The sequence below is a fragment of the Pituophis catenifer genome, unplaced genomic scaffold (genome assembly GCF_029215685.1).
Source record: "Pituophis catenifer annectens isolate HBS135680 unplaced genomic scaffold, rPitCat1.0.hap2 SCAF_1, whole genome shotgun sequence".
NCBI lineage: Eukaryota > Metazoa > Chordata > Lepidosauria > Squamata > Colubridae > Pituophis > Pituophis catenifer.
Window position 1 is genome coordinate 10,484,799 of NW_027256881.1, and position 18,662 is coordinate 10,503,460.

The 18,662-nt window shown below is 42.5% G+C and overlaps 1 protein-coding gene across 2 annotated transcripts in view; it reads left to right on the forward strand.

Annotated features, from left to right (window-relative positions):
* The window catches only part of CALN1 (calneuron 1), a 307,225-nt gene that overhangs the window by 100,081 nt on the left and 188,482 nt on the right, over positions 1 to 18,662 (forward strand). The window contains exon 2 of one of the 2 annotated variants that reach the window (XM_070945568.1): positions 12,833 to 12,953. In XM_070945568.1, coding sequence (XP_070801669.1) covers positions 12,833 to 12,953 — 121 coding nt within the window. Of the gene's footprint in view, positions 1 to 12,832; positions 12,954 to 18,662 lie in introns of those variants that run through there. The other variant, XM_070945577.1, reaches the window with a different exon arrangement.

An 18,662-nucleotide genomic window follows, 5' to 3' on the forward strand; every position in this document is an offset into this window, starting at 1 on the left:
ACAACAACAATGTATCATCAAGTGACCACAAAGAAGATCTTCTCCAGGGTGTTCTGTACCCACTTCAGGTCTTTACAACAATGTACCTTATCATCTTCTACTCTTTCCTTCCTACCTTTCCCAGCATTATAATTGGCCTCCAGAGGACTAAGTCCTCTCCTAATGTTTCCAAAGTGTGATCATTTGAACCTGGTTATTTGCGCCTCAAGTGAGAACTTTGGGTTGATCAGTTCCATGATCCATTTGTGGTCCATGGTATTCTCAGGAGTCTTCTGTAACATCAAGAGAGTCGATGCTGTTACTATTCTGTTCCTTCAGAGTTTATAGATGAACACAGCGACTGCCAATTTTTAAATCTTCCTTGAAGTTTGACCATGTTTGAGTTCTCCCAGATTAAATTTTTTAAACTATTTATACAAGGCATTTGGAGAAAAATTGTAACACAATTTTTAAAAGTACATAAACCAAGATGAAATATTCATTTTAGGAAAAATGTTAGAAACAAGAACTTTGCTTAAAAGGATTATAGGAGGATAATTCAGTTTTCTGAAGAAAAGCCAGCCAGGATTATATTATGTAATAAATAATAATAACAACCTGCAACAGTGTCTTTAACACCATCAAACAACATCTGGCTCAGTGTGCAATGAAACATAATAATAACTTACATCTTTCGACAGAACCTTTAACATCATCAAAGAACATCTGCCTATCGTAGGTGCTTGGGAAGGACTCAATAGGTAGATAAAAATGCCAAATCCAGTCTAAACATATGACTGATTGTTTGATCAACATAACGACAGTGTATTAAGTTTTGTTACCTGATTTCCATCAACTCTTAAGTGCTTTACAAATTACTAAAAAAATTAAAAAAAAAACAAGAAAAAAACTAGAGAAAAAAAAGGGTAGAGATGGCAAGATGAAAAAAAACCAGACATATTATGATCCCGTTGCACATCATGATTACGTAATATTTATGGCAAGAACAAATATTCTTGAGGGTACACAAGAACAAAATCAAATTAAAAGGTGAATTGAATGAAATTCAATGGTGAAAAAAGTAAGGTTCTACATTTAGGTAAAAAAAACAAAATGCACTGTGAGAGGGATCTTGGAGTCCTACTGGACAACCATTTAAATATGAGCCAGCAGTGTGCAGCAGCTGCCAAAAAAGCCAACACAGTTCTAGGCTGCATAAACAAAGGGATAGAATCAAGATCACGTAAAGTGTCAATACCCCTTTATAATGCCTTGGTAAGGCCACACTTGCATTCAGTTTTGGTCGCCATGATGTAAAAAAGAAGTTGAGACTCTAGAAAGAGTGCAGAGAAGAGCAACAAAGATGATTAGGGACCTGGAGGCTAAAACATATGAAGAAAAGTTGCAGGAACTGGGTATGTCTAGTTTAATGAAAAGAAGGACCCGGGGAGACATGATAGCAGTGTTCCAATATCTCAGGGGCTGCCACAAAGAAGAGGGAGCCAAGCTATTCTCCAAAGCACCTGAGGGTAGGACCTTCTTGAAGCAATGGGTGGAAACTAATCAAGGAGAGAAGCAACCTAGAACTAAGGAGAAATTTCCTGATAGTTAGAACAATTAACTAGTGGAACAATTTGCCTCCAGAAGTTGTGAATGCTCCAACACTGGAAGTTTTTAAGAAGAGATTGTCCAATCTCTTGAACTGGTGTAGGGTTTCCTGTCTGAGCATGGGGTTGGACTAGAAGACCTCCAAAGTCCCTTCCAACACTGCTATTCTATTCTATTCTGTTCTGTTCTATCCTATCCTATCCTATCCTATTCTGGAAAGAGAGCATCGAGCAAAGAATAACATTGAAGGAGGATATGGCTGAAGGATCTGACATACTACTTGGAGGACCCAGAATAGATTGATATTTGGAGAGCCTAAATGTAAAACCAATATCTCAAGTGGAGACTTTTAGGGGATAACAACATGCTATGTGAAAGTGGAGAGACACAGAGCCCAGCTCATCTGCTGGTATGTTGGCTACTACCAAAAACATGAACTTATTTTGGCCAACGACAAAGCCAAGAAGGCAGCTTCATTCTGACAGTTTAAAGTTTGATCTAGACATGGAAGAATTATATAATATTGACTTAATACTGTCCTACGTATATTCATTCACACATGTGCAGACATGCCTACGTACACAGAAACCACATTTTTCTATAAACACATCCCTGTTTTAAAGAGGGTCAATTTCTGTTTTTCAAATGAAGCAAAATACAGACTATTTCTAAAAGTCATTTTTAAAAAGGGAAGAACAGCAGTGCTGGGAACAGTGGCAATCAGCAAGTCTAGAGAGAAAGGTGTCAGCTTGCCCAGCTCTCTCGCCTTGCTGGAAACAATCTTCCGTTTCAAGATCTATATTTCTTGAACCTCTCATTCTTGGTTTCTCCTGGTTCCATGCCCTACAAAGAAATCTTTGGCTTACTAGCCCTGGTTTGGAGATTATAGTCTATTATACTATACATACTATAGTCAACTCTAGATAGTTGGACTGTAATGGGTTTCTCCTTCGCAGCCTATTCAAGCAACAGCGATGAATTCAGTGGTGGGATTCAAATAATTTAACAACCAATTCTCTGCCCTAATGACCGGCTGGGTGGGCATGGCCAGGGGCGGGTGACAGGCAGCACTTGGCCTCCTGCACCCCTCTGGGAGTAAAAGCAGGCCGTGGGGGCCGCCGCCCCACCGCACCCCATTTTGGGCCTAGTAGGCCTCTTGCAGCCCCCTGGGAGCAAAAATGGGTGGTGGGGGGGCTGTGCCACACCTCCCACACTCCGTTTTGGACCTAGTAGGCCTCCCTGCACTTACCTGGGAGCCAAAATGGGGTGTGTGGGGACTTCTGGAAGGGGCGGGGAGGGGTGGGTCCAGTCAGCAATTTAACAACTGGTTTAGTCAAAGTGGTGCGAACCGGTTGAATCCCACCACTGTATGAACTTTATGCAAGTTTTATTTGTTCCTTCTGCAGATTTTTTTTTCTTGCCTAATTTATGGTCTCTGAGTCCCAGGGTTATCTGTCGAGTTACCTGATTTATAGCCTAAGTCATAAAACCACTGAAAAGCTGCTAACTGCCTTCTGCTTGTTCACCACTCAACCTAGTGCAGAAGTATTTGCTTGTGCAAACCTATATGTTCCTTAATGAGATGGCAGTCTTCTCCCAAGTGATAGCTTAACCTCAAAAGCAGTCAAGCCGGTCAGTGGTGCAGTTAGGATGCTCAGGGCTGAAATCCAAAGAGGCTTTATGAATAATAGTCTAGATCAGGGGTGTCAAACTCAAGGCCGGATCCAGCCTGCGGGCTGCTTGGATCTGGCTCACGGGGCTGCTCTGGAAACAGCAAAGGACCGGCCTGCAGTGCCTCTGCCACTGAAAATGGAGCTCGGGAGGGCTTCACGCAACCCTCCTGAGCTCCATTTTCACTGCAGAGGGTTGCAGGAGGCTGTTGCAGGCAAAAACGGAGCTTGGGAGCCCATTTTGACTGGCAAGCACTTGGGCCACCATAGGCGCCCCAGACATGAGTGACATCAACCTGGCCATGCCCCCCCCCCGGCCACGCCCGCCTGCCCCTCCAAGGTCAAACACAACCCTGATGCAGCCTTCAATGAAATCAAGTTTGACACCCCTGATCTAGATGACAATAGTTTCTTCTCCAGAAATGGGATTATTCTCTGCAGCATCCTTTCCTTATTTTTTATAAAATAGCACAAAACTAGAACCTTTTTTTTTCTCTTGGCAACCTGAACGAAGAGCTAATGGTGCTCATTGTCAAGAAAAATACATGGCTGTCGAAAAGGAGATTTGAAACGGAGCTTTCCTCCTTCCTCCCCACCAACATCATTAAATCCCGAACATAAAAATTTACTGAGTTACACCGTTGCAACAAATCACAAGAAGCCACAGCTTTGGGGCAAGTCTTGATTGATCTATATCACAATTTACTGCTGATTGTGAGTGCTGAAGCTTGACTATCTCCATTCCCTGTTTATTTTGTGCCTGGCATTGTAATGATGGGAATCTAAACAGCATCATTCAGACGGCAGTTTCTTAAAAGTAACATGCCAAGTGTGTGGGTCTGCTCTGAATGAGGACCACAGCAAAGGAAAATGAGTCAAGTAGAAGGGAAGGGCTGGAGAAGTTATGATTGGATGGAATTGATGAGCTCCTCAGAAAGAAAGAGTTTGAGGAAGCTGGCAGTTCAAACTACCATTTATTGCTCCAAATTTCCCCAAACACTCCCACATTTCTTGCAAGTCCCAGAGTAAAGTGATCACACATACAAACACACACACACACACACCTCAAGCAGCCTTTGGCTGTAAATAGTCCAGCCTAACGCCGTGAGCACCATGGCTGCAAAGCAAGAAATCTAGCAGGGCAAGTCGAGGAGTTCAGGAAGCAAAGGAGCAAGTATCCAGAAATTCAGAAGGAATGCAAGGAATCCAGGAAAGTTCAAACATCAGCACTCAACACTCCAAGAATTCAGCGTTTGTTCCCAACAAATGCCCCTTCCTACAATGTCTCAGTCCACAGGTGTGCCTTGTGAAGAGCGGTGGGGTGCTCTACTCCCAAGTAACCGAGTCAATCTGTGCTGTTCTCGCCTTCTCTCCCCTCTCCATGCTCGAGGATCAGGAGGGGGTGGTCCCTACTTATTGTCTGAGCTCTGTCTGTCATGTTCACTGCTTAGTCTCTCTGAGTCATCCTGCCCCTGTTTCTCCCTGTCTACAAACCGTCCCAATCCTGAAAGGCCATGGCTTGACTGGGTCTGTTCCTCCCCATTTTCCTCTGAAGCCAATGAAGCTTCCCACTCGATCTCTGTCGGCTCCAGTTACAGCTCGTCTTCCCCTGCAGATTCAGGCTTCGATGAGGGCATGACACCCATCATCAGAGAAATTTTCTCTACCAGAATATGGTGAGAGAAATGGTTCCTGAGGATGGGCTCCAGCGCGAGTCTGAAAGCTTGGAAGACTAAACCTCTGGTCCCAGTGACCAACCCAGATTGGATCCTGCAACATTACCCTGGAACATGTATATTCGCCTTCATTCGGAAGCCATACTGTATGTACTAAGCTAGCTGGATCAGATGTCCAAATCAAGTAAGACAATTTTCTGAGTTTTAAAATGGGAGCAGTTCAATAGTGTACAGAATTACGTAAAGATTCATTCAAAGTTAAAGTTCCTTTTGAGTTGAACTCAATACCTGATAGGTACATGAATCTGTCCATGCAGTTTTCTTTGACAACAATGTCAGAAGTGGTTTACTGTTACCGGCAGGGTGTAAAAATGCAGGCAGGAACAGCACACACTGAACGGTGCCAGCTGGCATTGTGTGCAGAAACATCCTCTTAAGTCTAGATGGGAGATCTACAAAAGATTGTGGAGAATAAGAAAACTAAGATCTCATGGGACTTCCAGACTTAGACAGACAGGCAGGTACTGGCCAATCAACCAGACATTGTGGTAGTAGACAAGGACCAGAAGACAGTGATTGTGATAGATGTAGCGGTGCCAAGTGCCAGCGACGTTTGGAAGAAGGAGTATGAGAAGCTGGAGGAGTACCAGAGCTTGGAGGAGAAACTAGAGAACATGTGGAGAGAAAAGGCCAAAGTGGTTGCGGTGGTGGAAGACCACTTGGGGCAGTGACTCCTGAGAAGGGCTTTAACAGATGTCAATCAGAACAGAGCTGGAAGGGATCTTGGAGGTCTTCTAGTCCAACCCCTTGCACAAGCAGGAGACCCTATACCATTTGAGACAAGTGGCTGTCCAGTCTCTTCTTAAAACCTCCAATGATGGAGCACTCACAACTTCTGAAGGCAAGCTGTTCCACTGGTTAATTGTCCTCGCTGTTAGGAAGTTTCTCCTTAGTTTCAGGTTCCTTCTTGATTAGTTTCCATTCATTTCTTGTCCTGCTTACAGGTGCTTTGGAAAATCCCAGGAACAACATCAGAGCTTCCTGTCCAGAAGAGTGCAGTGCTTTGAATGGCTAAGATACTGTGCAGAACCCTCAAACTCCCAGGCCTCTGGTAGAGGATCCATGGATAAGATAGCTAGATGGATGGATAGATGGATGGATGGGCAGGCAGACAGTCATTCCGAACATAGGCAATAGTATGTATGTATGTATGTATGTATGTATGTATGTATGTATGTATGTATGTATCCATCCATCCATCCATCCATCCATCCATCCATCCATCCATCCATCCATCCTCCCACTCTGGTCAACTGCTGTGGGATTTCTGGTGGTCCTCCATCCAATTCCTAATGAAGTCCAATGCTCCTTAGTTTTCTGAGCTAAGCTAAAGTCATAACAGCCTATGTACAGCTACTGTACTCTATTCTGATTCACTGTCTTGAATTGGACCAATCCAGTTTGAGGCAGTGAGGAATCCTTGGTGCTCTCTGAACTTGGTTGTTTTCTTGCAGACATTGTTTTACTTTTTTACCCAACCTAGGTAACATCAAGAAAACAATCTCAGCTCAGAGAGGCACCAAGAAAACACTCAATCTCAGAGAGGTGCCAAGGACCCCTCATTTCCACCCCAAGCTACAAATATTCTCCTTTATTAATTTGAGGCAGTGCCTCAAAAGAATTGCTCTACTCTGACAGCTTGAATCGGCCTGCTTGATTTGGCTAGTCACTTCGTTCCAGTTGAAAAGAGTATCTGTGTATGCCTAAACTAGTGTTTAGAATAAAGCAGGTAGCTCTCTCAGCTTTACTTCAATGGGGGGACATTTCAGTTTTGTACTTTTCTTTGATTCTTAAAAAGATACGGAAAAAGATTGCTAAGCTTAGAACAATACGGACTCTTCAAAGTACATCCGGGTTACACCCTAGTCCAGGGGTGTCAAACTCAAGAACCGTGGGCTGGATCCAGCCCACGGGGGTACTTAGATCTGGCCCATGGGGCCACCCTGGAAACAGCGAAGGACCGGCCCATGGTGCCTCTACCAATGAAAACGGAGCTTGGGAGGTCTCCCAGGCTCCATTTTTGGCCACAACAGCCTCCTGCAGCCCTTTGCCAGTGAAAACAAACCCTGGGGAGCCCGTCGCAACTGAAATCAAAGCCCAGACGGGCCACACGTGGCCTCCCCAAACTCCATTTTTGCTGGCAGAGGGCTGCAGGACAGAGATGGGTTTCAGCAGGTTCTGACCAGTTCTGGAGAACTGGTAGTGGAAATTTTGAGTAGTTCGGAGAACCAGTAGTAAAAATTCTGACTGGCCCCGCCCCTATCTATTCTCTGCCTCCCAAGTCCCAGCTGATTGGGAGGAAAGGGGATTTTGCAATAACCTTCCCCTGGAGTGGGGTGAGAATGGAGATTTTACAGTATCCTTCCCCTGCCACATCCACCAAGCCATGCCCACCATGCCATGTCATGCCCACCAAGCCACACCCACAGAACCGGTAGTAAAAAATTTTGAAACCCACCACTGCTGCAGGAGGCTGTTGTTGTTGTGGCCCGCCAGTGGCCTGTGCAGATCGTGGCTGATCCCGATGAAGAGGAGGCTGGTGTGGTGTCGCGCCAGCAGCCTGCACAGCCAGCGCTCACGTCAGACAGCGAGGAGGCTGAAGAGGATGTGGTGCCAGAGGCAGAGACTCAGCCAGGGCCTTCAGAACCTCCAGAGGTTCCTTCCAGTGGAGAGAGCGAAGTGGAGGAGCCTCTCCTCAATGCTCGAGCACACAGGGCTGCCAAAAGGCAGGAGTGGCTACTCAGGAGGAGGAGGTCTACTCGAGAGTAGGGCTTGAGGATAATTGGCCACTCCCTTAGTCTATTTAAGTCGCACGCAGCTAGTGCATTCTTGCTGGAAACAACTCGTATTATTATCAGAGTATTTTGGTTTATCATATCTTGTTTTCTGGGCTGGTTGCCAACCTTTGCCGGTTTTGTTTATTCTTGCTACTTAATAAATTTGATAAGGACCGTTGGTGTGTGTCAATGTCCTCGGAAATCCGGAGCTGGGGCAGAACAGTTGTGGCCAAAAACAGAGCCTCCATCATGACTGAAAGCGGAGCCTCAGTAAGTGGTGGTGAGCTGGCCAAGCTCACCCCCGGCCACGCCCACCCCGGCCCCCTGAGGTCAAACACAACTTTGATGTGGCCCTCAATGAAATTGAGTTTGACACTCTTGCCCTAGTCTATACTGTTACAAGCTTAAAAGGTAGATTCCATTTCTGTTTGCTAAGAAATAAAGTGTGTTTTATTTAGGCATACTTCTACGGGCTCAGGATATTTTTGAAGTAATAAAAGCCCCTGAAGACTGAAAATATTGTCACCAAATAGATCAAAGATGCCAAAGAAGAAGCAATCAGCTGAGGGTGTGAGCTCTGAGCTGTGTTTTAATTTAAGCCATAAGTGTTTAATATCCAGTTCCAACTCATGTTAATTAAATTAAGTTTTTAAGCACAACGGCCACTGTCATCATTAACTCTAGCCAGCAATTTAGAATTGGCAAACCATTAATGGAGCCTCACCTGTGATGCCCTCTTTAATTCATACATTGGCACTTGGGAAGTTCAGTTTTGATGAATTGTGACACAAAATGGCTTCATTGGCAGCAGCGGGGTAGTTAGGAGTGGGCCTGATGTGGGCACAGCCACTGCGGTTTTGTAATACAGAAATGGGGGAAAATATATATATATATATATATATACATATATATATATATATATATATATATATATATATATATATATATATATATATATATATATATATAAACAGCCTCAAATTTAATAGCATTTTAAAGCTGAAAGATGAATTTATGTAGCTGCTGGAAAGACACTTCCAGGCAATTTCATGCACCGTGGTGCCTTTAAATAAATTTAGACGGGGTTAAAAGGGCTTAAGGAGCCCTCCTATTTCTTTTGTATATAATTCTTTTATTGAGTTTTGTTATAAAATAAAAATACAGAAAAAACCCTCCAAAAGTTAGAAAAGTAAGAGAAAGAAAAAGTGCAATTGGAGAGAAGAAAGAGGTAATTTTTTACTTTTTTCACTCCAGTAAAACACCAAAATTACAACCTTGCTCAGCGTTTTGCAACATTTCAAACCATTTCCGTAATAACAAAAATCATCCAAATCATCCAAACCTAAAACCGACGTTTCATTTTTTTTTCAGTTTCAAGCAAAAAGTCCAGAAGTGGTTTCTGAGTAGAAACCAAACTAGATGAATTCTTCTCTTTAGTTAAAAGAAGTTAGTTTTGCCATCTCCACTGGCTCTCTTATCACTTTTATCATCTACTCTTCCATTGTGGGAATTAATGGCTCTTTCCATCTTGTGCATATAAGATTCTTTCCACTGTCCGCATATATAATAACAAGCTTCTAAGTTTTCTTTTACGTTCCTTGCCTACCAAACTGGAGCCCTCCTGTTTCAAAGAGGATGCATTTGATTTCAGGTTTTGAAAAACGAGCAAAATCCAATCAGCCTACTTTGTTTCCGGTCATTGATTGATTGATTGATTGATTGATTGAATTTATATACCGCCCTACTCCCGAAGGACTCAGGGCGGTGAACAGCCAAAAGATAAAATACATATAATACAAATGTTAAAAAATCATTAAAATACAATTAAATAATTTGGCCCAGAAAACAAAATTTAAAAACCCCAATTATAAGATTCATTATTATTCAATTATTATTCATTCATAGAGCATGACTTTGGATGTGAGACATTGGTGTTCTTCAAGCTTGTTTCCTTTCAGATGTTTCATTACCCAACTAGGTAACGTCATCAGTGCTAGAAGGAAGTGGGGTTCGCTCTTGGTTTATGAACCAGTATTGGTGGGAGTGTTCTTGGTAGTTCCTCAGTTAAGCTGTTGTTGACCCCACCATTAAACCCTGAACGGCAAATAATATCTTCTATTGGTAAAACATTAACATGGTTAGCAGTTAAGTGTTAGGCTAAGTATTTCTCCTCCTGATGTCCAGTTACTAAGGATTCCCTCCCCCCCCCCCCCCCGCCATTCTACCCATATTGTGCCCAAACACTCTGCAATCTTGGAAGCTATCATTCTTCCTAATACAAAAAAGGCTCAAGGAAAGAATTTTACCAAAGCATTGGTAGAATAGAATGGAATGGAGTGGAGTGGAGTGGAGCGGAGTGGAGCGGAGCGGAGCGGAGCGGAGCAGAGCAGAGCAGAGCAGAGCAGAACAGAACAGAACAGAATAGAATAACAGAGTTGGAAGGGACTTTGGAGATCTTCTAGTCCAACCCCCTGCTTAGGCAGGAAACCCTACACCATTTCAGACAAATGGTTATCCAATCTCTTCTTAAAAACTTCCAGTGTTGGAGCATTCACAACTTCTGGAGGCAAGTTGTTCCACTGATTAAATGTTCTAACTGTCAGGAAATTTCTTCTTAGTTCTAAGTTGCTTCTCTCCTTGATTAGTTTCCACCCATTCCTTCTTGTCCTGCCCTCAGGTGCTTTGGAAAATAGCTTGACTGCCTCTTCTTTGTGGCAGCCCCTGAGATATTGGAACGCTGCTATCCTGACTCCCCTAGTCCTTCTTTTCATCAGACTAGACATACCCAATTCCTGCAACCGTTCTTTATATGTGTTATCCTCTGGTCCCCTAATCATCTTCGTTGCTCTTCTCTGCACTCTTTCTAGAGTCTCCACATCATTTTTACATCGTGGCGACCAAAGCTGAATACAGTATTCCAAGTGTGGCCTTACCAAGGCATTATAAAGTGGTATTAGCATTTCATGTGATCTTGATTCTATCCCTCTGTTTATGCAGCCTAGAACTGTGTTGACTTAGCAGCAGCTGCTCTTAGCTCTTAGCTGATTTCACGTGACAACTAATGGGTCAACTTGCATGGGTTACTTAGGAAAACATATAAAGAACAGTTGCAGGAACTGGGTATGTCTAGTTTAATGAAAAGAAGGACTAGGGGAGACATGATAGCAGTGTTCCAATATCTCAGGGGCTGCCACAAAGAAAAGGAGTCAAGCTATTCTCCAAAGCTCCTGAAGGTAGGACAAGAAAGAATGGATGGAAACTAATCAAGAAGAGAAGCAACCTGGAACTAGGGAGAAATTTCCTGGCAGTCAGGAAATTAATCAGTGGAATGACTTGTATCCATTTGTCTGAAATGATATAGGGATTCCTGCTTGAACAGGGGGTTGGATGAGAAGACCTCCAAGATCCCTTCCAACTCTGTTATTCTATTATTCTATTAACTTATAGATATCTGCTGGCTGCAGGAGAGAAGTAAATGACATTGTGAGTCACAATGCTGTCAGGCAAATGATGAAAATTTTGTATTCGGTATCAGACAGCGTGCAGTTGATGGAGATTACTTAATTATTTATGCAATGACATTACAATGAATTTCTCATCATTTTGATATCATTGGACACTTATGGCTGCATCTGATTCGTTTTTGATGTATTTTCTGGGGGAAAAAATCCTTCTTTCAAATTGATTGCGTACTTTTTCTCAAAATGTGAAGTATTTTTCAAAAGACAGTATTTATTTTCTGGCAGTGTGTGGCACCATTGGGGAAGCATTTGGAAGAGTTGATTGCTGGAGATGGCTTGTGAAGTAATGCCTTTAATGTATTTTTTGTTCCTTGCTAAAGTTCATCAGGTGAATCAGTGCAGGAATATGGCACATTGTGAAGTACAGATAGTCCTCAATCCAGTGGTGAAATGTAAAATTTCTTACTACCGGTTCTGTGGGCGTGGCTTGGTGGGGGGGGTTTAATGTGACTGAGTGGGTGTGGCCAACTTTTTTTTTTTTAACTTTTATAACCATTTTTCTATAACCTCTTCGGCTGAAGAGGTTGTAAAAAAATGCTTTTAAAAGCCTCTGACGATCCCAGCTGAGTTGCCTGATCGTCAGAGGCTTTTTTTTTTCCTTTAGAAACATTTTTTTGGCCGAAGAGGTTGTAGAAAAAATGCTTTTAAAAATAATTTTTAAAAAGCTCTGATGATCGCGCGGCTCAACTGGACATGGGGGGGGGTGGCCAGGGATTTTTGCTACTGGTTCTCCGAACCACCTGCCGCCATCGCTACCAGATCGGGTGATCCGGTCTGAACCGGGAGCATTTCACTCCTGCTTCAACCTGACTAGTGCTCCTGGTTCCTGTAGTCTGCAATTTTTTCCTGTAGTCCGTTCTGCCTCCAGAAAAAGCACCTTTGGGACAACCATGACCTGGATGACTGAGAATCTCTACAGAATTTTAGCTACACAATTTGGGATGAACACCCTTTGGATGGTGTGGGAGTAGGAATGGATTTCCAGAGGGAAAAAAATGCAGACTACAGGTGACCCCGAGGACACAGATCAACCTCCAAGTGCTTCAATGACCCTCTAAAAGGATGCAAATGACCAGCTGTCTGCAAGGAATATAAATCCTTCCAGTCCCTTTCATTTTTAATTACAGGATATTTCTCATCATTCATACCAATTTTCTGATTTTTATACTTTAATAAATTCTTTCTTTACTTTCTAGTCTTTCTATCTTTCCCCCCTATTTTTCTTCTTCATTTTTCCTATCCTCCAGCCACTTATACTATTTATGCCAAATTATATAATATTCCATATCCTCCTTTTAAGTTATTTTGTTAATTTATCCATTTGGGCACATTGAAAAAAATTTTTTTTATCAATTCTTCATCTGTTGGTATATTTTCTTTTTTCCAATTTTGGGCATAAACTATACGGGCGGCTGTTATAATGTGTAATATCAAGTATTTTAATACTTGGCATCACTTGTTATTTCTAATATGCCGTGCTTTGGGTTCTAGAGATGAATGAGAATGTGAGAATCCTTTCCTGTCTTTCTACCACTAGGGAGAAGATGCCATTCCATCATGTCACGGCTGGGCTGCTGTACAAGGGAAACTATCTGAACCGGTCCCTCTCAGCAGGAAGCGACAGTGAACAGTTGGCCAACATCTCAGTGGAAGAATTGGATGGTAAGGATTGACTAAACTGTTGGTAGGGAGGAACATAGGGTTCTGTTTTTATTTATTCTTTCAAATAATTAGTTAAGTCTTACAAACTTGAAAACTAAGATATGAACAGTGGTGGGATTCAGCCGGTTCTGTCCGGTTCGGGCAAATCGGTAGCGGCGACTCCGGTAGGCCCCATCCACCTGCCCAGATGTAATGTCGTCCTATTTCGTCACATTTTGGAGGGCGTGCACACGCTCAGAAGGCATGCACACTAGCAAAGACTATGTGTGGAAGGCCGAGCATGCATGGAAGATGGAACATGTGCTCACATTTGCGAACCGGTAGGGAAGGTAAGTGAATCCCACCTCTAGATATGAAGGACTCAAGCTTAGGGTATGGTGACATGAAATTCAACATCCCTGTTGAATAGTTTTGGGAATCTACTTTTTAGAAATGATTTTTTTAAAAAAAAAAGTTAGAAGACTCAAGGCACTATCCAAAATTAATTACATATGCACATGGGAGCTTTAATTCCTTTATGAGAAAAAGCTGTTCAATAGACACATAGAGATAATGAATCAAGAGACACATAGAGTTAAATCATAGCGATAAATCAACCGTAATAGATGTAAAGAGATAGACAGAAGATAAATAGAATTATTTATTGGCCAAGTGTGATTAGACACACAAGAAATTTGTTTCTGGTGCGTCTCAATGTACATACAACAATAGCAATAAGCAACAAAGTTATAGTCATAAGATAAGGAGATAGGTAATAGGAAAGATGAGAATAATGATAATACTGCCTTTTTAGATAGTTTGACAGTGTTGTAGAAATTAGTTGTTTAGCAGAGTGATGGTATGGGGGAAAAAACTGTCCTTGTTTTGTCTACTTGTTCTGATATGCAGTGCCCTGTAGCATCATTTTGAGGGTAGCAGTGGAAATGGTTTATGTCCAGAATGCGAGGAGTCTGTAGATATTTTCACAGTCCTCTTTTTGACTTGTGCAGTATACAGGACCTCAATGGAAGGTAGAGTGGTAGCAATTTTTTTCCCATGAATTTCTAATTATCCGTTGAAGTTTGTGTTTGCCTTGATTGGTTGCAGTGCCAAACCAGACACTTATAGAGGTACAGATGACAGACTGAATAATTCCTCTGTAGAACTGTATCAGCAGCCCCTTGGGCAGCCTGAGCTTTCTGAGTTGACTTAAAGACAGTGGTGGGCTTCAAAAATTTTTATTACTGGTTCTGTGGGTGTGGCTTGGTGGGCATGGCATGACTTGGTGGGCATGGCTTGATGGGCGTGGCAGGGGAAGGATACTGTAAAATCTCCATTCCCTCCCCACTCCAGGGGAAGGTTACTGCAAAATCCCCATTTCCTCCCAATCAGCTGGGACTCAGGAGGCAGAAAATAGATGGGGGTGGGACCAGTCAGAGGTGGTGTTTACTGGTTCTCCGAACTACTCAAAATTTCCACTACCAGTTCTCCAGAACTGGTCAGAACCTGCTGAAACCCACCTCTGCTTAAAGAGATATCCCATAGAGATAAATCAGTCATCAGTAGTTCACATTTATACACCATTGAAAAGAGATAGTAAAAATGCTAAGAAGGCAACAAAAAGTCCAGAACACATTATCTCCAGCAAACAACACCCAGATAAAATAGGGTTAACACCAGACAAATCCAGGTAGAAAACAATACCCTAATCAAGGAACTACCAAGAAGAAAAACCCCAGAAACACAGACAGGCCAAGCTAATATATATAAACAGGGAGGAAGTTCCACATCCAGTAACACTGATGCTGTTATCTAGTTGGGTAATTAAATGTCTTTAAGCAAACAACCAAACTCAAAGAGTACCAAGGACTTCATAGTTAATCCCTGAGCTACATATATTCCCTTCTGAGGATGATGTTATCCATTGAGTTGTATCTGACTCTTGGCAATTCTATGGACCAGTCTTTCCACATCTTCTGATTTTGCACTACTTCTCTTGAGTTTTTCTATGCTCTGGCTGGTATCATTTTTGATGGTGTCCATCCATTGTTTTTTTTTTTTTTTTGGCAGCCTGGTTTCCTTTTACCACTAATTCTTCCAAACATAATTGTTTTCTCCAGTGAATTCCCCCACATAAAATGGCCAAAATAAGAGAGATGTGGTTTTGTGATTTTATATTTCCTTTTATTGGAATCTAATATTAGTTACTGAGGTTTAAACTATGTATAGGATTTTTATTGTTGTTGTTGTTGTTGTTGTTGTTGTTGTTATATATACAAAAATGACAGTATACACAGCAAACGAGATGACCATGCTGGATTTCGCATCCCAAATCACTAGTCGAACACCTCCCAAGCGTTTAGGACTGTGTGATGTATCGGCGGATTATGCGAGCAGATCCCAGTAAGGTGGCCTTCTGCAGCTGACCAACGGTGATCTTGTCAGTGCCAATTGTTTTTAAGTGCTTAAGGTCTTTAGGCACAGCACCCAGTGTGCCAAGTACCACTGGGACCACCTACACTGGATGATGATGATGATGATGATGATGATGATGATGATGATGATGATTAGTTAATCTTTGGTGAGATTCACAGCTTTTGAGGCTGGTTAATAGCTCAGCAGCTCAAGTCCTAACCAAGGACCTAGGAACTGTTAAGGTATCGTCGGAGGATGTAAGCTGTTCCGAGTAAGGTGGTTTTTTGTAGAGTCAAAATGTTCAAGTCCGGCAAATTTAGAATTTCTAAATAGCGGGGTAGCCCTTTGGGTATTGCTCCAAGGGCTCCAATCATCATCATCATCATCATCATCATCATCATCATCATCATCATCACTACTACTACTACTACTACTACTACTACTACTACTACTACTACTTCATTTTTCTGGAAATCAGATATACAAGAGGGCAAAGTCAAGAATTAAACCCACTGCAGTGAAGGAAAACTGGAGAGAATATTCATGGGGACTGAATTCACCTTATCTATATATCAGTTGCACAGAATTTGCAGGATTTACTGAAGTCAAAAACAAAGGTGAATTTGATAACATCCTGAACATCCAGGTCCTTTTTTTGGAACAGCAAATACTTCCTTAGTACCATGCTTGCATATAATTTATGAAACCAAAGAAGCCTGCTTCTGATTCAAAAGCTATCAGTTCCAAAATATATAGGATAGAAAGGGGATGGATGGATGGATGGATGGATGGAGGGAGGAAGGAGAGAGAGAGACAGAGAAGAGAGAGAGAGTGAAGAAAGGAAGCAAGGAAGGAAGCAAGGAAGGAAAGAGGAAGGAAGGAAGGAAGGAAGGAAGGAAGGAAGGAAGGAAGGAAGGAAGGAAGGAAGGAAAGAAAGAAAGAAAGAAAGAAAGGGAAGGAGGGAGTAGAAGGAAGGAAGGAAGGAAAGAGACAGAGACAGACAGAGACAGAGAAGAGAGAGAGAGAAGAAAGGAAGGAAGGAAGAAAGAGAAGGAAAGAAACAAGGAAAGAAAGAAAGAAGGAAGGAAGGAAAGAAAGAAAGAAAGGGAGGAGGAAGGAAGGAGAGAGAGAGAGACAGAGAAGAGAGAGAGAAGGAAGGTAGGAAGAAAGAAAGAAAGAAAGAAAGAAAGAAAGAAAGAAAGAAAGAAGAAAGAAAAAAGAAGGAAAGGGAAAGAAGGAAGGAAGGAAGGAAGGAAGGAAGGAAGGAAGGAAGGAAGGAAGGATAACTACAATCAGGGATTTTGATATCACAATAATAATATTGATCATACTTAGAGACGCTTCCTTGGTATCAAGGGGACATAGCTATCATTAATGTAAGAGCCCTTGATTTCCCTGGGTCTATTTGAAGCATAATTAACTCCATGACTAAGTTCAATTTTGATTAGCTTTTGTGTGTTCTGGAATAATGTCTACTTAAAAATGTGTATCTGCATAGAATTGCCACCTTTCCATTGACATTTTTGAAGTGGAATGCTTTGTTAAAATTATTTGAGAGTCACGGAGTTGCTATACTCACTTTTTCCATGACATGCACAATCCTTTACCCACCACCTACGTACCCACATTGGATTTTTATTATTCCTTTTTTCCAATATTTTTTTTATTTTTCCAGTATTCCCTTTGGAATATTGGCTGCTCTCTTCAGTCCTGCCTTATTGCTGCAATCAAAGAATAGCTCATGGTCTGACCCCAGCCTCCACTTTCCAATTCCTTGACAATCTGGGACCACTTTGTCCAAATTTAATTTACAAAAAGCCAATTTCTTCAGTGCATTAAGATTTGGGGGAAGGGATGCTTGCAAAGACAGAATGGATCTGAGCATTACAGTTTAAGCCTCCAATGCTGATATTTAAAATGGCTGAATCATCTCCCACATTATTCCAAATTAGTGCAATTCTGGGGGAAAAAAACAACAACTCCATCCCCAGAACATGCCTCCAGTGGCCCTTAGAGACATAAATTCAGAGACACATATGTGCAGGTAGTCCATAAAAGGTAAAAGGTAAATGTTCCCCTCACACATATGTGCTAGTCGTTCCCAACTCTAGGGGGCGGTGCTCATCTCCGTTTCAAAGCCGAAGAGCCAGCGCTGTCCGAAGACATCTCCGTGGTCATGTGGCCGGCACGACTAAATGCCAAAGGCACACAGAACGCTGCTACCTTCCCACCAAAGGTGGCCTCTATTTTTCTACTTCCATTTTTTACGTGCTTTCGAACTGCTAGGCTGGCAGAAGCTGGGGCAAATAACGGGAGCGCACTCTGTCATGCAGTGCTAGGGATTCGAACCACCAAACTGTCGACCTTTCTGATTGACAAGCTCAGTGTCTTAGTCACTGAGTCACCATGTCCCCTTAGTCCATAACCAAGTCCAAAATTTCTCTTGCTAAGCCAGACAGTTGTTAAGTAAATTTTGCCACATTTTACAATCTTTCTTGCTAAAGTTGTTAAGTTGTATCACTGCAGTTGTTAAGTCAGCAATGCGGTTGTTAAGTGAATCCGGCTTCCCCATTGACTTTGCTTGTCAGAAGGTTGCAAAAGGGGATCACGTGACCCCGAACCCGCCCCCCCCCCCCGGGACACTGCAACCATCATAAGTATGAACCAGTTGCCCAGTGTCTGAATTTTGATCACGTGATCATGGGGACACTGTCACAGTCATAAATATGAAAAAATGGTCATAAGTCACTTTTTTCACTGCTTCGAAGGGTTGCTAACTTTTGTAAGTCGAAGACTATCTGTCCATTATGTGGCCAAAACCTAGTTCATCTAAAACAGCTCATCTGAAAATACAGCATAATTTTGTTAACACTATATATTGGGCGTCCAGCAAAGAAAGCATTAGCCATGGTGTTGCAGTGGTTAGAGTCAGTGGTGGGTTCCTCCTGGTTCCGCCGAGCCGGTAGCGGTGACGATATGACATCACCAAACCGGGTCTGGCCCCCCCACCCCCCCTCACCCCCCCGTTATTCTTACCTTTTATTTGGCCCCACCCCCAATCTATTGCTGCCTCCTGAGTCCCAGCTGATGGGCTATAAGGAAAAAAACTGTTTAAACTCTTGCTGCAGGGCTTCAAAGGGCCGCCCTACAGCTGATCAGTGGTAAAAGGTAGACCGGTGCTTCCAAAAACGAATGAGTAGACCGGTGCCTGCAAAAATAAATGGGTAGACCGGTACAGCTCTTCAAGCAGTTAAAAGCCTGGTAGACCAGTACCTCTGCTAAATCCTAAAGAATTGTCACATGACCATCAAGCCA